This window comes from Dendrobates tinctorius, unplaced genomic scaffold, assembly GCF_039654945.1.
Source record: "Dendrobates tinctorius isolate UK_male_01 unplaced genomic scaffold, ASM3965494v1 ptg000060l, whole genome shotgun sequence".
NCBI classification, from domain to species: domain Eukaryota; kingdom Metazoa; phylum Chordata; class Amphibia; order Anura; family Dendrobatidae; genus Dendrobates; species Dendrobates tinctorius.
Genome location: NW_027361728.1, coordinates 67,141,269 through 67,157,529, shown reverse-complemented (window position 1 = coordinate 67,157,529; position 16,261 = coordinate 67,141,269). Strand labels below are relative to the sequence as shown.

Below are 16,261 nucleotides of genomic sequence, written 5' to 3'. Positions count from 1 at the left end.
CATCAACCAAAACTATTTCATTTTATTGTATCCAGATAACACCGATCTTGACGTGTAATATCTGCAATAACATATCAAGATAAAGTCACAACTTTGGATTTTACCAACATTAACAGAAACTACTTCATCTTCTCAGCTTCTTCCCCATGTGCAGCTTTTCTTAAAGAACTAAACATTGGACACACTTTGTATTTATGTACCTTCATTTCTGAAGATTGGGGGTGTTTAGGTGGGATTCTGTGTCCGAAGTCGTAAAAATCCAGTGAGGAGTAAACAGAGCAGAGTACAGGTTCAGTAGAAAGCCAATGGACTCCGTACTCCGCTGCGTGCAGCCTGCCCCCGAGATCTGTATTTGGGAAACTGGTGGGAGTCGCAGGACCTGGACCACCACCTCGATGCAGGTAATTAAAGGGAGTTGTCACTGCAGAACTTGGCAGTAGCACTAGGAAGGTTTTTTCTATAGGGGAGGTGGGGGCTACATGGTTGACCATTTAGTCAAACTGGTGGAAGCCTCTTGGTCAGCCTTCGTCCAGCTGAAATGTACTGAACAGCTATTGAAGGAATGTCATCTAATACCAGCAAAATGAGATCCATAAAGTAAGGCAGACCATTGAATTGGCCTCTTAGAACACTATATCCACAAAATAAATAAACTAAACCTTGTACATTACACATCTTACAAGCAGGTTTAGGATGCACTCCTGTATTGTGAATGGCAGAAACACACAACTACGGTGTTATTGTGCCAGCGTGGTATATAACATTCTGAGAGGGCAGATGGAGGCAAATCTCCCAGTGTGGATCCAGAGTAATATAAATTGAACCTGTCACCAGCAAAAACGCCATTAACCTGCCCGCACTTAGCCAAACGCTGCGGGGAGAAAATGAACTTTATTCTCCTTCGGCAGCATTCGGTTTCAGTCTTCGCTCCGAGAGTACACAGCGGCGGCTGTAACCGTGCCCCCGCCTTGAATGACATTGGCTCTGCATTGGGGCTGGCTGCCAGTCTGTTCTGGAGGCAACCAGTGCCGCCTCCAGGACTGAATGAATGACTCAACTGGTGCCACCCCCAGGACCAAATGACTGAGTCGGCACCGCCCCCAGTACTAAATGACTGATTGAACCGGTGCTGCCTCCAGGACCGAATGACTGAACCGGCACAGCCCCCAGGACCGAATGACTGAGCTGGCATCGCCCCCAGTACTGAATGACTGATTGAACCGGTGCTGCCTCCAGGACTGAACGGCACAGCCCCCAGGACCGAATGACTGAACCGGTGTCGCCCCCAGTACTGAATGACTGATTGAACCGGTGCTGCCTCCAGGACTGAACCGGCACAGCCCCCAGGACCGAATGACTGAGCTGGCATCGCCCCCAGTACTGAATGACTGATTGAACCGGTGCTGCCTCCAGGACTGAACGGCACAGCCCCCAGGACCGAATGACTGAACCGGTGTCGCCCCCAGTACTGAATGACTGATTGAACCGGTGCTGCCTCCAGGACTGAACCGGCACAGCCCCCAGGACCGAATGACTGAGCTGGCATCGCCCCCAGTACTGAATGACTGATTGAACCGGTGCTGCCTCCAGGACTGAACCGGCACAGCCCCCAGGACCGAATGACTGAACCGGTGTCGCCCCCAGTACTGAATGACTGATTGAACCGGTGCTGCCTCCAGGACTGAATGACTGAAACCCAAACGATGCAGGGGGAATAAAGTTCATTTTCTCACCAGAATTTGGCTATTAACCCCACATCTGCAGATTAATAGCGCTTTTGCTAGTGATGGGTTCCTTAAAATGCCTAGAACATTTATTTAATGTTCTCAGATTTGTTCTATTATCAGCCAAAGCAAACGGATAATAGGACTGGTGAGGGCTCCCACCTCGATCAGACATGCAGCGGATGGCCAGAGGGAGAGTCCACTGCATATTACGGTACCTGCACTGTTCATTTCCATACTGCAGCATAAACTGAGCAGCGCTGAGGTTTCCATATCCCCAGTGTCGCCTTTCCCACAAACTTTTACTGCAGCTTGGTCTCCCCCTCTGCAATACAAAGGGTAAATCTGCACTCAATTTGGTGCGGGGTTTTCAGGTCCTGAAAAATTCCCCATCCCGCCGTACCCTTAAGATGTCTGTTCCATAGAAGATGGCTTACAAACTGGACATTTCCTGCAGATTTTTCTGGATTCTAACACCAATTGCTTAGGAAGGTCATTTCTTTACATGTACAATTACCAGGAATGCCTGGTTTCATGAAAATCGTGGGGTCTAAACAGACTATCGTTCACCCAACAAACAAGGAAGCCGCTTGTTCATCAGGTGAAACAATCTTTTGGGCTGCACAAAAGGTCAACGCTCTCAGCAGCCTATGGCCACCAAAGATCTAGCACAGTTCGTTCATTGCACATCTGAAGCCGGGTGACCTGTAAAATGGCCGCGCGCACACGGTACCAGATGGCGGTAAATTGACATTGCGCGGAGTAAATGGACCTTTTCTTAGTTTTAGGGTGAAAAATACCAGCGGACACTTCGGAAGGAGAATTATCTGCAGAGGTTTCCTGCACTCTGGTCATTTCAGATCTGTAAAATAAAACAAATGCATTTTTTGTCAGTCACAGTCATTTTCTGGTCCGACATGCAGGAGGCCACATTAGTGAAGTCTCAGCACCATGCCCAAGGGGTCGGAATTCCCTACAGAGGAAATGAGGACTGGTCCAAGGTGTCACCAATGTGATCTCATTTGTGCATTGAAGATGGCCTAATGGGTTAACATGGCGCCCTCGCCAGGCGGCAGAACATAAATAAGACACTGGCATACTAATCGGAACTTGCAGACATGAAGCATCAGTGCCATCATCACAACCTATATAATAACAAATAACAGTAAAAACAACAACAAAAAAACAAGTCTCGCAGAGGAATGATGTCCTGTCCAAACTTTTGGCATTTAACAACTGCTCAATTTATGTTGGCCGAGCCTGGAACAGCCCAGACACGGCAATGTCCTATGCACAGCAGTAAAGATGGCGCACAGCACCTAGAACAGGCGCCCTGGAATCGAAGGAGCAAAGTGCTTGGCTTGCCCACTCTCCTGGGTGGTTATCAGGTCAATGATGGCTGACAGCACCGCACAGTCCCTTGAGCTGGTGTCATTCCAATCTACAGGCTGCGGCATTTCTATCTTCTCCTTTAAAAGTGAATCCAACTCGGTCTTTAAATCCTATAAAATAGTAATGATTATCCGCTAGTTAGAATAAGTCTGATACCAAGACCAAAGATGGCTTAAAGGGGATAATCCGGCAAAAGAAAACACCGATTCCCTTGGCTGCAGTTGGTAAATAAGTTTTAAAAAAAAAAAAAAATGGTTTCACTCTCCCTCCCCAGGTCCAGCACTGACTCTCTGCTGCTTTTGGGGCCTGTTACTGTCTGTAGCACCATCACATCAACTCAGCAGCTTGTGCCATCGACTTGGGCTGAGTCATGGAGCTCAGTGATTGGCTGCAGTGCTATCAATGTGATGTCAGCACAGCAGACAATGACAGATCCCAGGAGCAGTTACAGGGCTCAGCTTTGGACCTGGGGAGGGGGAGTGACGCGCAGTTCTATTATTTTTTTTTTTTTTTTTTTTTAAATAAGATTCATCGTTGGGCTACACTCTTGGATGGCAACGGTTCTTAAGAAAAAAAATAAAATAAATATATATATATATATATATATATTTTTATTTATTTATTATCTTAGTTTAAACCAGTGTTTCCCAAACTCCTCACAGCCCCCAACAGATCAAGTTTTCAGGATTTCCATAGTGTTGTACAGGTGAGAGAATTCCTGAGGCCTTGATGATACTTCCATCATCTGTGCAATACTAAGGAAATCCCAAAACCATGATCTGTTGGGGGCCGTGGTGACTGGAGTTTGGGAAACACTGCAGCACACAGGCGTTCAGTGCAGCATGGCACGGCCAAACATTTCAGTGCACCTTCCCCACATGCTTTTTTTCCCCCTCTAGTCCATTGTTTTTTCATGGAAAGCTCTGGCTTTATAAAGCCATACAGGGCAGAGGTAGATGGAAAACAAGTAGCTGTGATGGAGCATTTATATGTTTGGCCGCACCAGGGGGGCACCGGGCCCCTACTTGGTTTGTGCAGTCATTCTGTGCTCACAGACCCATATAAAGTAGGAACTTTGCAGTTTTCCCACTAAAGCCTTTTACAGTCATGGAAAAATGACAGCGGAGGAGAACTGCCATAGACAACCTAGCAGTATAGCACCGAGAATAGAACTGTGTACCACAGCGCTCGTAGGATCCTATACGCCGGCCGCCATGTCTGTCTGCTGGCAAGTGGTAGACAATGATAATCCCACTGGACCAGCTAAGAGCTGAACTTTCATCTTGTTCCTGGAGTGAAATCCTGAATGTTCTCCGACTGTCAGATCAGAGTCAACAAGTAATTTTTCCTCTAATATGGGGCAATTAGGATCTGACTCATTACATTCCCCGGGACAAACATGTCAGGGTACGGCGGACCTCCATGGACGGATATCTACCTTCAACATTAAGAATATGAAACCATGAAGAAATGTTCTTCAATGTTACAACCATTTCCGCATCGAGTTCTGAACAAGGTATAGTGTGTAGGTACCTAGTGGCTATGGTGCCATGTAGGGCCTTGTGGGATTTTTGTAGGTAACTAGTGGCTATGGTGCCATGTAGGGCGTTGTGGGATTTTTGTAGGTAACTAGTGGCTATGGTGCCATGTAGGGCGTTGTGGGATTTTTGTAGGTACCTAGTGGCTATGGTGCCATGTAGGGTCTTGTGGGATTTTTGTAGGTACCTAGTGGCTATGGTGCCATGTAGGGCGTTGTGGGATTTTTTTGTAGGTACCTAGTGGCTATGGTGCCATGTAGGGCGTTGTGGGATTTTTTGTAGGTACCTAGTGGCTATGGTGCCATGTAGGGCGTTGTGGGATTTTTGTAGGTAACTAGTGGCTATGGTGCCATGTAGGGCCTTGTGGGATTTTTGTAGGTACCTAGTGGCTATGGTGCCATGTAGGGCCTTGTGGGATTTTTTTGTAGGTACCTAGTGGCTATGGTGCCATGTAGGGCCTTGTGGGATTTTTGTAGGTAACTAGTGGCTATGGTGCCATGTAGGGCGTTGTGGGATTTTTTTGTAGGTACCTAGTGGCTATGGTGCCATGTAGGGCGTTGTGGGATTTTTTGTAGGTACCTAGTGGCTATGGTGCCATGTAGGGCGTTGTGGGATTTTTGTAGGTAACTAGTGGCTATGGTACCATGTAGGGCGTTGTGGGATTTTTGTAGGTAACTAGTGGCTATGGTGCCATGTAGGGCCTTGTGGGATTTTTGTAGGTAACTAGTGGCTATGGTGCCATGTAGGGCGTTGTGGGATTTTTGTAGGTAACTAGTGGCTATGGTGCCATGTAGGGCCTTGTGGGATTTTTGTAGGTACCTAGTGGCTATGGTGCCATGTAGGGCCTTGTGGGATTTTTTTGTAGGTACCTAGTGGCTATGGTGCCATGTAGGGCCTTGTGGGATTTTTGTAGGTAACTAGTGGCTATGGTGCCATGTAGGGCGTTGTGGGATTTTTTTGTAGGTACCTAGTGGCTATGGTGCCATGTAGGGCCTTGTGGGATTTTTGTAGGTACCTAGTGGCTATGGTGCCATGTAGGGCCTTGTGGGATTTTTTGTAGGTACCTAGTGGCTATGGTGCCATGTAGGGCGTTGTGGGATTTTTGTAGGTAACTAGTGGCTATGGTGCCATGTAGGGCCTTGTGGGATTTTTGTAGGTACCTAGTGGCTATGGTGCCATGTAGGGCCTTGTGGGATTTTTGTAGGTACCTAGTGGCTATGGTGCCATGTAGGGCGTTGTGGGATTTTTTGTAGGTACCTAGTGGCTATGGTGCCATGTAGGGCGTTGTGGGATTTTTGTAGGTAACTAGTGGCTATGGTGCCATGTAGGGCCTTGTGGGATTTTTGTAGGTACCTAGTGGCTATGGTGCCATGTAGGGCGTTGTGGGATTTTTTGTAGGTACCTAGTGGCTATGGTGCCATGTAGGGCGTTGTGGGATTTTTGTAGGTACCTAGTGGCTATGGTGCCATGTAGGGCCTTGTGGGATTTTTGTAGGTACCTAGTGGCTATGGTGCCATGTAGGGCGTTGTGGGATTTTTGTAGGTACCTAGTGGCTATGGTGCCATGTAGGGCGTTGTGGGATTTTTTTTTTTTTAATTACCTTAACTAAATTAGCAATACGAGCGGGCGACTGGAAGACAATCCATTCATCAACTGCAATCGTGTCCTGGTCTTGGTCCTTCTGAATGGAAATATCCCCTCCAAAGAAAAGCAGGGAGTACGGAGAGACCTCAGTGCAGTCATACAGGTAAATCTGTGTGGAGATTGGAAACAGAAGCAGTAAGTGACGAAGCAGCCAAGATCTAGAGCCGTGTTCTAGAATACTGTGGAAAGATGTGTCTTTTCTTACGGCTCCTCTTGGCTTAAGATGTATAGCACAAGATCATCAGCTTTAAGAGTACCCATCACCAATCTTGGGTGGCCATTTTTATGTAAAAGGGTTGGCCACCTTCAGGAACAAGTTTCTCTTATTTTTTACACATAAGTGCATGCAATTGGGGCTAGAAATCATTTTTCCAATTGGGTTTCAATGCAAATGTTGCACCGTTTGTTTTGCCTCTGCGTTACACTGCCTATTGATGTCTGCAGAATGAGGAAACTGAGAATCTGTCAGTCAGCTCGCTACGATGGCCTGACGTGGAGCTTGTTACTTTATTATCTGTTTATTGGAGCTCCTCTCAGCTGATTTATGACCACGGACAATATCGAAGTTTAATGTGCAAAGAAATAAACAGCCTGTGAAAGCAAAACTTTGAAGAAAACCTAATTGCAAAAAATAATTTGGAGCCCAAATACAAGTATATAAAAAAATATCCAAAAAGGTGGACAACCCCTTTAACAAAAGGGTTAGGATTTTTAAAAATATAATTTATTTTCAGAAGTGCACAGAAGGAATCCTAATGCCCCACAGTATGGCCGGGTTTACTCCGAAGTGTCCCGGCACGCTTCTCCCAACCCTCTCATACTTTGTCTGCAAGAAGAGTTGGAGGGGGGGGGGGGGGCTCTGCATGCCAAGCTCTTAAGACCTGAGAGTTCAGGCCCAACTTTTGGTAGAAAGCCCGGCCTTTCGGGGGGAACATTAGGAGTGTTCTGCTCAGTTTGGGCAATAACTTATAGACAGAAGAGTCCCCCGTCTGGGGCAGCCCACTCCATTATTAGATCGGAGGGCCGCCAGGAATGAAACCTTTCCCTATACCCTGCCTCAGTCACATGTCTGTACTGCACTGCATGGGCCTACGTGCTGCCACCCAGTGCTTGTCACGTGAATTGCGGCCTGGGGACATTTTCTAGCCCGTCGCCATATTGTATTTCATTTGTTTTGTGACAGATTGAAATCCTTAATGAAATAATTAATAATATTACACAGCATTAGAGATGGATAAAGCTTCAGCTTCTACACGGGGGCCTATCACAGGTTGGCAGGCAGCGCTGCCCAATCATCTACCCTATATAAGGGCGCACCAGGGGTCTCCAACATGTACTGGGACTGTGGAGATTTGGGCCGGAGACCACAGCTTTACACTAGGCTTAGAGTACAGATAATAATGGCAGCACAGAAATGATCATTTACCAAAACTAAGGAATAGTGACCTCCCCCAATCTCTAGTCTTACCTTCGGTGGGGGCAGTAGCACAGCCAGCGACACTACAGCCTTCCTAAGCCCACCCAGTAACGCCAGTACATAGGGTATGTGCACACGGTGCAGAACTGCAAGTGATGTACTGTACCATTTAAGGCTATGTAAAACAAAAAATGCACATGCTGCAGATTTTTCCGCGCAGATTTGGTGCAGATTTAAAACTGCAGCATGTCACTTCTTTTGTGCAGTTCTGCAGCAGTTTTTCATCTGCTCCATTATAGAAATCTGCAGGGGAAATCCGCATAAAAACTGCACTAAATCTGCAGGTAAAACGCAGGTCATTTTACCTGCAGATTTAGCAAAATCTGCGCGGGAAATTCCACCGTGTGCACATACCCTAAGCTGCACTATACGTAGAGGACAAGGTCAGCTCTGCTACATCTGCTGTAGGCCGGCTGCTCAGGGCACTGACGGGTGACACTTACACTGCTGGTTTTCATCTTCAGGTGATAGACCAGCCAGTGGTGCTGAAACTCTCGCTCTTCCACGTTGACAGATTTGGGGTGAATGTTGACGCCGCCGTCTGCTTTTGTGGAGACCTTTATCCTATAGAAAGTCACATTACATTTGGAAAAGGAGATTTTACTATGGAAATAAATCTGTTTCGTTAATCAGCCACTGCCATAATCACGATTGAGACTGAGACGCTCTGAACATTACTGCTAATAACATTCAGTCTTTTACTGGAATCCCTAATATAAAGGGATATTCCCATCTCAATATGTTATAGGTGTAATAACAATAATAACAATATTAGCAAATCCCTCCAATTAGAAATTTTGTATAGTTCTTCAGATTCGCTATGTCGCTTACCCCATGTGCAGGGCATTGCAGTAACTTGGGTATCCATGGTTATGGCCACTGATATGACAGACTGCTCTCAGTGGTTGTAACTATGGATACCTAAGCTACAGCAATGCCCTGCACATGGGGTAAGCGACATAGCGAATCAGAAGAACTATACAAAATTTATAATTGGAGGGTTTTGGTAATATTATTATACATGTTTTTTTTTTTATTTGTGAAAACAGGATAAAATAAAAAAAAAAAGCATTTTCACATTTTTTCAATTATTTCTTAAATAGTACAAATTAAAACTAAAATATTTATTACACAGTGTCCCCCTCTGTCATAATGTCATTTGTACATAGAGGATGTATAGGTGTCGGGGCAGCTGATGCTGCAAACTCCGAGCACAGTTTTTGTTTTTTTTTTTAGAAACTGGTCTCCAAAATCATATGTAGGCAAACCAGTTTTATGGTCCACACGTAGCTCACGAGGTGCCATACGAGACCATACAAAGCCAAGGTCGGAGCGGAATACTTCCATTATACCCCCTACCGTTTTGTATATCCACTACTTACCCCGGTCTTTTCCTTTTGTAGCTAAGGCGAATCTTTGCCACTTTTGGGTACAATCCAGCGCAGATTACAGCCTTAATGAGCTTCTCGTTATCTAGAGAAACAAGCTTTGTAATAAACAGATCCCCTAGAATAACCGGCTATGTAATGTTCATCTCCTACCTGAATTGATGTTAGATTTAGGATCTTTTGGGCTCCTGCTGCTTACGAAGCCAGCTCCGAGCAGATGCTCCGCAAACTGCCCTTTCATGTCTCCCAACATCTGGGGAACAAAGCGTCTCATGATGCAAGATCAGTGCTAGGCACAGCATCCTCATGGGATACATCAGCCCACATTACCTTCAGGGTATTGGAGGACAAGAAGTAATCCCAGCAGTACTCCCTTTCAGCTCGTGGACCCCACTGTTTTGCTTTCTCCCAGCCCTAAGAAAAGAGAAAAGCATGTGTCAAACACAGAAATTACAGAAAAAATCTCTTGTCAAAAAGGAGCAAGTACACCTAGGAGTTAAAGGAAAAAAAAAAAAGGTGCACACCTCTCTGTTAGGCTCCGTGCTTGTTAGTTCAGTTACATTTCAGGAATTCATGTGGATCACGGATCCGTTACAAGATTGATATCAATAGAAGCAGAACGTCTTTTTTCTTGTTACAGATCCATTTTCCACATTTAGGGTAAGTTCACACTATACGTTTTTGCTGATTTTTTTCTGCAGCAAAACCTGATTTCTTGGCAGGAAAGAAGCTGCGGCAAAAACGCAGGTTTAGGTGCGTTTTTTTGGGGCTAACTTGTGTCTCTTTGTGCATGCTAATAAAGTTGAGTGACCCCCAGTGGAAAAAAAAATAACGGCTTCTGTAGAACCACCGATACTTCACTGTGAGCTTGAAAATGGAGACTGAACATCCATTGCGATTTAGAAGGACACGTCCATTGCACCTGTCAAAGAATTCATCTAGGCGTGCAGTGATCATACTGACACCATGGGTGTGTCTCAGTATTTTATACCATTGGGCAGTGAGGAAAAAATAACTTAATTTTTACCACCAAAATTTTGTTTTAGCCAGAGATTTTACATTTTTACCCAAGAAAAATAATTGGAAAAAAAAAAAAAAAAAAAAGGCGTGAGGTCCCCCCATTTTTGACAACCAGCCTTGCTAAAGCAGACAGCTGGGGGCTGGTATTCTCAGGCTGGTAAGGGGTCATGGATATTGACCCCCCCAACCTAAAAGCACCAGCCCGCAGCTGCCCAGAAAGGCACATCTATTCGATGCTTTGCTTTGTAGCGTTGGCAAGTGGGGTAATATTTGTGGAGTTGATGTCACCTTTGCATTGTCCGGTGACAATTACCGTACTGATTTACAGCACAGGAGCAGCAGATGATTACTCCCATCAGCCGCTCCTGCTGTCACTGTTATTAGCAGCACCAGGGGTAGGCTGATGGGAGTAATAGTCCCATCAGCCGCAGACTGCTGTCTCTTTTATTACTTAAATGTAACTCTCATCATTCTCCCCTGCTCGCACAGCACCCGGCGCTGGGGTAGAGCGCTTCTTCCCTGGCGCCCATCCGTGTGGTACTGATGTGGCACACGCATGCCACACGTGTGCTGCAAGTATTACACACACGGACACTGACATCTCCGGTACCAGAAATATCAAGACGTGTGAAAGAGGCCTTATAGCAGGTTTTTATGTTGAAATGAAGCCAACATTTGTGCCAAAGATGATACAAACATGCACATGCAGAACACATGAACATGAGCATCACAAAGTGTACAAACAAGCAGGGGAGGGTGAAGAGGTCAAATAGTGTTTTCATTAGCTATGTAAACGGGAAACAATTGTTATTTGAAGAAAAAAAAAAATATATGTATATACACATACATACATACAGTGCCTTGCAAAAGTATTCGGCCCCCTGGAACTTTTCAACCTTTTCCCACATATCAGGCTTCAAGCCTAAAGATGCCAAATGTAAATTTTTGGTGAAGAATCAACAAGTGGGACACAATTGTGAAGTTGAATGAAATTTATTGGTTATTTTAAATTTTTGTGGAAATTCAAAAACTGAAAAGTGGGGCGTGCAATATTATTCGGCCCCTTTACTTTCAGTGCAGCAAACTCACTCCAGAAGTTCATTGTGGATCTCTGAATGATCCAATGTTGTCCTAAATGACTAATGATGATAACTATAATCCACCTGTGTGTAATCAAGTCTCCGTATAAATGCACCAGCTCTGTGATAGTCTCAGGGTTCTGTTTGATGCACAGAGAGCATCATGAAGACCAAGGAACACAACAGGCAGGTCCATGATACTGTTGTGGAGAAGTTTAAAGCCGGATTTGGAGACAAAATGATTTCCAAAACTTTAAACATCCCAAAAAGCACTGTGCAAGCGATCATATTGAAATGGAAGTAGTATCATACCACTGCAAATCTACCAATACCCAGTCGTACCTTTAAACTTTCATCTCAAACAAGGAGAAGACTGATCAGAGATGCAGCCAAGAGAGGCCCATGATCACTCTGGATGAACTGCAGAGATCTACAGCTGAGGTGGGACAGTCTGTCCATAGGACAACAATCAGTCGTACACCGCACAAATCTGGCCTTTATGGAAGAGTGGCAAGAAAATAGCCATTTCTCAAAGATATCCATAAAAAGTGTTGTTTAAAGTTTGCATCAAGCCACCTGGGAGACACACCAAACATGTGGAAGAAGGTGCTCTGGTCAGATGAAACCAAAATCGAACATTTTGGCAACAATGCCAAACGATATGTTTGGCGTAAAGGCAACACAGCTCTCCAATCTGTCTTGAATGCTGCAGCCTGGATCATATTCCTCACCAATCGTTACACCGACGCCTCTACCTTGTGCCAGTCATTACACTGGCTACCCATCCACTCCAGAATTCAGTATAAACTTATTACCCTCACCCATAAAGCCCTCCATGGCTCAGCACCACCCTACATCTCCTCCCTTGTTTCAGTATACCACCCTACCCGCGCCATCCGTTCTGCTGATGACCTGAGGTTGAGTAATAAAACAAACTGACGGCACATCTAGAACTAGTCTGAATAGGTGCATACCAAAAGGCAACTTACATATTAAATTAGAAAGTGGTAGCACACCAAATATGAAATATGTGAAATATGAATAGCAAAATGGCTTTAGTAATACATTTCATAATGGCTTTTGTAAGGCATATCAAATATGAAATAAGTGAAACATGAATAGCATAATGGCTTTTGTAATCTTGAAAAACATATGAGATACTTAGCACAAAATTTGGCCAAAAGATGTGAGCCCATTGACCAGCGACAAGGTGATCTCAGATTGAATGGGTCCCTATACTGACTGCCTGGTGTGAACTGACCTCTGGCTAGTAGCATGATAAAGCCTGTATATATAGGACGATAGGAACCAAACATGTGACTGAATGCAATTAAAATCACCACTTGATGAAGGGCGGAGTGCTCAGTCAGAAAACTAGTATACAAGTAATAAAACAAACTGACGGCACATCTAGAACTAGTCTGAATAGGTGCATACCAAAAGGCAACTTACATATTAAATTAGAAAGTGGTAGCACGCCAAATATGAAATATGTGAAATACGAATATATACAGGCTTTATCATGTTACTAGCCAGAGGTCAGTTCACACCAGGCAGTCAGTATAGGGACCCATTCAATCTGAGATCACCTTGTCGCTGGTGAATGGGCTCACATCTTTTGGCCAAATTTTGTGCTAAGTATCTCATATGTTTTTCAAGATTACAAAAGCCATTATGCTATTCATATTTCACTTATTTCATATTTGATATGCCTTACAAAAGCCATTATGAAATGTATTACTAAAGCCATTTTGCTATTCGTATTTCACATATTTCATATTTGGCGTGCTACCACTTTCTAATTTAAGATGACCTGAGGTTAGCATCCTCAATAATCAGAACCTCCCACTCCCGTCTCCAAGACTTTACACGTGCTGCGCCAATTCTTTGGAATGCACTTCCCAGGTCAATACGATTAGTCCCCAATCCCCACAATTTTAAGCATGCCCTGAAAACGCATTTATTCAGACTGGCCTATCGCCTCAACACATTAACCTAACTATCCCTGTGTGGCACAGCCAAGTTTTACCATAACCAGGTTCCCCGCATCATGTTCCCACATGCTTTATGCATCCATTAGCCCTCTGTGTCTGTACTGTTACACACTTAAAATTATAGCTGGTCCATACAATCAGGGCAACTATTACCACCCACCTTTCGTGTCTACCTCTTTCCTCAGACTGTAAGCTTGCGAGCAGGGCCCTCATTCCTCTTGGTATTTGTTATAATCTATGTGATTATTGTTATGCTGTAATGTCTATTGTCTGTACAAATCCCCTCTGAAATGTAAAGTGCTGTGGAATATGTCGGCGCTATAGAAATAAAATTTATTATTATTATCATCATCATCATCACCCTGAACACACCATCCCAACTGTCAAACATGGTGGTGGCAGCATCATGGTTTGGGCCTGCTTTTCTTCAGCAGGGACAGGGAAGATGATTAAAATTGACGGGAAGATGGATGAAGCCAAAAACAGGACCATTCTTGAAGAAAACCTGTGGGAGTCTGCAAAAGACCTGAGACTGGGACGGAGATTTGTCTTCCAATAAGACAATGATCCCAAACATAAAGCAAAATCTACAATGGAATGGTTCACAAACCCAGTGGATGGCCATGGAACAAGGAGGTGGAATAAGATTCTGCAGGTGAACAACTGGCTACGTCGATGGTGCCGTCAGCAACGATTTGGATTCATGGATCACGGAGTGAATTACCTTTACGATGGACTGCTTGCTAGAGATGGGGTGCACCTTACGAAGGCTGGAAAACATGTATTTGGAAGTCGCCTTGCTACACTTGTAAGGAGAGCTTTAAACTAGAACAACGTGGGAAGGGAAGCAAAAGACCAGAAAAAGCCATACACCTGACAAATGCTATTGAGAACTCTGCTATTAGAAGTGGAAAGGAAGAACAAAGACAAAAGAATCTAATTAATAAAAAAATTGGAGAAAGAGAAACCAATCATAAACTAAAATGTTTCTATACTAATGCACAAAGCATGGGCAACAAACAAGGAGAATTGGAACTACTAACACAGGAAAAGAAATATGATGTCATTGGAATCACTGAATCTTGGTGGGACGATACACATGATTGGAATACAAGACTAGAAGGATACAACTTATTTGCAAGAAACAGACTTGATAAACGAGGAGGAGGTGTCGCATTGTATGTTAGAAACGCGTATATCTGCACAGAGATTGAAGCTTCAGAGACTGAGAGTTCTGTGGAAACTGTTTGGGTAAGAATACAAGGACAGAACAATGGAAAGGACACCATTGTAGGCATTTACTACAGGCCGCCTGTGCAAGCTGAAGACATGGATGAACTCTTTATGCATCAAATGGCCAAGTTCTCCAAAAAATATGACATAGTTGTCATGGGAGATTTCAACTATCCAGACATTTGTTGGGAATCTCTCTCAGGCAAAACTAACAGGTCAAGGAAATTCTTATCCTCTCTTGCTGACAACTTTATCTTCCAAAAGGTAGGGGAGAAAACAAGGGGAACTGCTACCTTGGATCTAATCCTTATAAACAGGGAGGAAATGGTTGAGGAGGTAAAAGTGGCTGGGACCCTAGGAGGTAGCGACCATGCTATTTTAGAATTTTGGATAACTAGAGGAGGAAGACCTGTGAAGACTCAGACGTCAAGGTTAGATTTCAGAAAGGCAGATTTTAAGGGATTCAGAAAGAGAATTGGGGGGATCCAATGGCTGGATATCCTTAAAGACAAAAATGTCCAGGAAGGATGGGAAATCTTGAAAAATGAAATTCTCAAAGCACAATTGTTAACAATTCCGAAAAGAGGGAAGAATAGGAAGCATTTAAGGAAACCAGGATGGATGAACACAGAACTTAAGCACATGCTAAAAAGGAAGAAAAAAATGTTTATAAAATGGAAAGAGGGAGGCATATCTAAAGAAGAATATAATGCTGTCTGCAGAACCTGCAGGGCACAAATCAGATTAGCTAAAGCTGAAAATGAATTGAGGCTTGCAAGAGATGTCAAAAGCAATAATAAAGGATTTTGGGGATATGTCAAAAGTAAAAGAAAAGTCAAAGATGCTATAGGATTTTTACAGAATGAAAATGATGAAATGGTAAGACAGGATGTTGAGAAGGCCGAACTTTTAAATTCCTATTTTGCATCTGTTTTCTCTCAGAAAGGAAACGTAACATCAACTGTTCTTCACTGTCCTATTAAGGGTATAGAAGAATCCAGGATATCTATAAACAGAAAGATAGTGAGGAAACACTTAGCTATCCTAAATGAATTCAAGTCTCCAGGTCCAGAAGAATTACACCCCAGAGTACTGAAGGAGATAGCAGAATAAATTTTTGAACCCCTCTCCATAATCTTTGAAAATTCTTGGAGAACAGGAGAAGTCCCAGAAGACTGGAGAAGAGCAAATGTTGTTCCTATCTTCAAAAAGGGGAAGAAAGTGGACCCAGGCAACTATAGGCCTGTGAGTCTGACTTCTATACCAGGAAAGATCTTTGAACAAATTATTAAACAACATGTATGTCAGTACCTGGATAAGAATGAAGTGATTAAACAGAGTCAGCATGGGTTTGTAACTAATTAGTCATGTCAGACTAACTTAATTTCCTTCTATGACGGAATCACTGATTGGGTGGATCAAGGAAATGCTGTAGATATAGTATATCTTGACTTCAGCAAAGCATTTGACAAAGTATCTCATACAATCCTTATTGAAAAAATGACTAAGTATGGAATGGACAAGGCAACTGTTAGGTGGATTCATAACTGGCTTAGTGATCGGACCCAAAGAGTGGTCGTAAATGGCTGCACATCCAGTTGGAAGAATGTCTCAAGTGGGGTACCACAGGGCTCTGTTCTGGGCCCTGTATTGTTCAACATCTTTATCAATGATTTAGATGAAGGAATTGCGGGTAAACTGATTAAATTTGCTGATGACACAAAGCTAGGAGGGATAGCTAATACTAGAGAAGAGAGAGAGAGGATTCAAAA

General features: G+C 43.8%; 1 protein-coding gene across 1 annotated transcript in view; it reads right to left on the bottom strand.

The window, feature by feature from the left end:
• The window catches only part of DHX36 (DEAH-box helicase 36), a 120,564-nt gene continuing 104,303 nt past the window's right edge, over window positions 1-16,261 (bottom strand). Inside the window, exons 20-25 of the mRNA XM_073579024.1 lie at window positions 9,494-9,577; window positions 9,317-9,416; window positions 9,158-9,248; window positions 8,219-8,339; window positions 6,255-6,407; window positions 1-3,226 (exon numbers count right to left, since the gene is read on the bottom strand). Of these exons, the coding sequence (XP_073435125.1) occupies window positions 3,044-3,226; window positions 6,255-6,407; window positions 8,219-8,339; window positions 9,158-9,248; window positions 9,317-9,416; window positions 9,494-9,577 (732 nt within the window). The 3' untranslated portion in view covers window positions 1-3,043. The remainder of the gene's footprint in view (window positions 3,227-6,254; window positions 6,408-8,218; window positions 8,340-9,157; window positions 9,249-9,316; window positions 9,417-9,493; window positions 9,578-16,261) is intronic.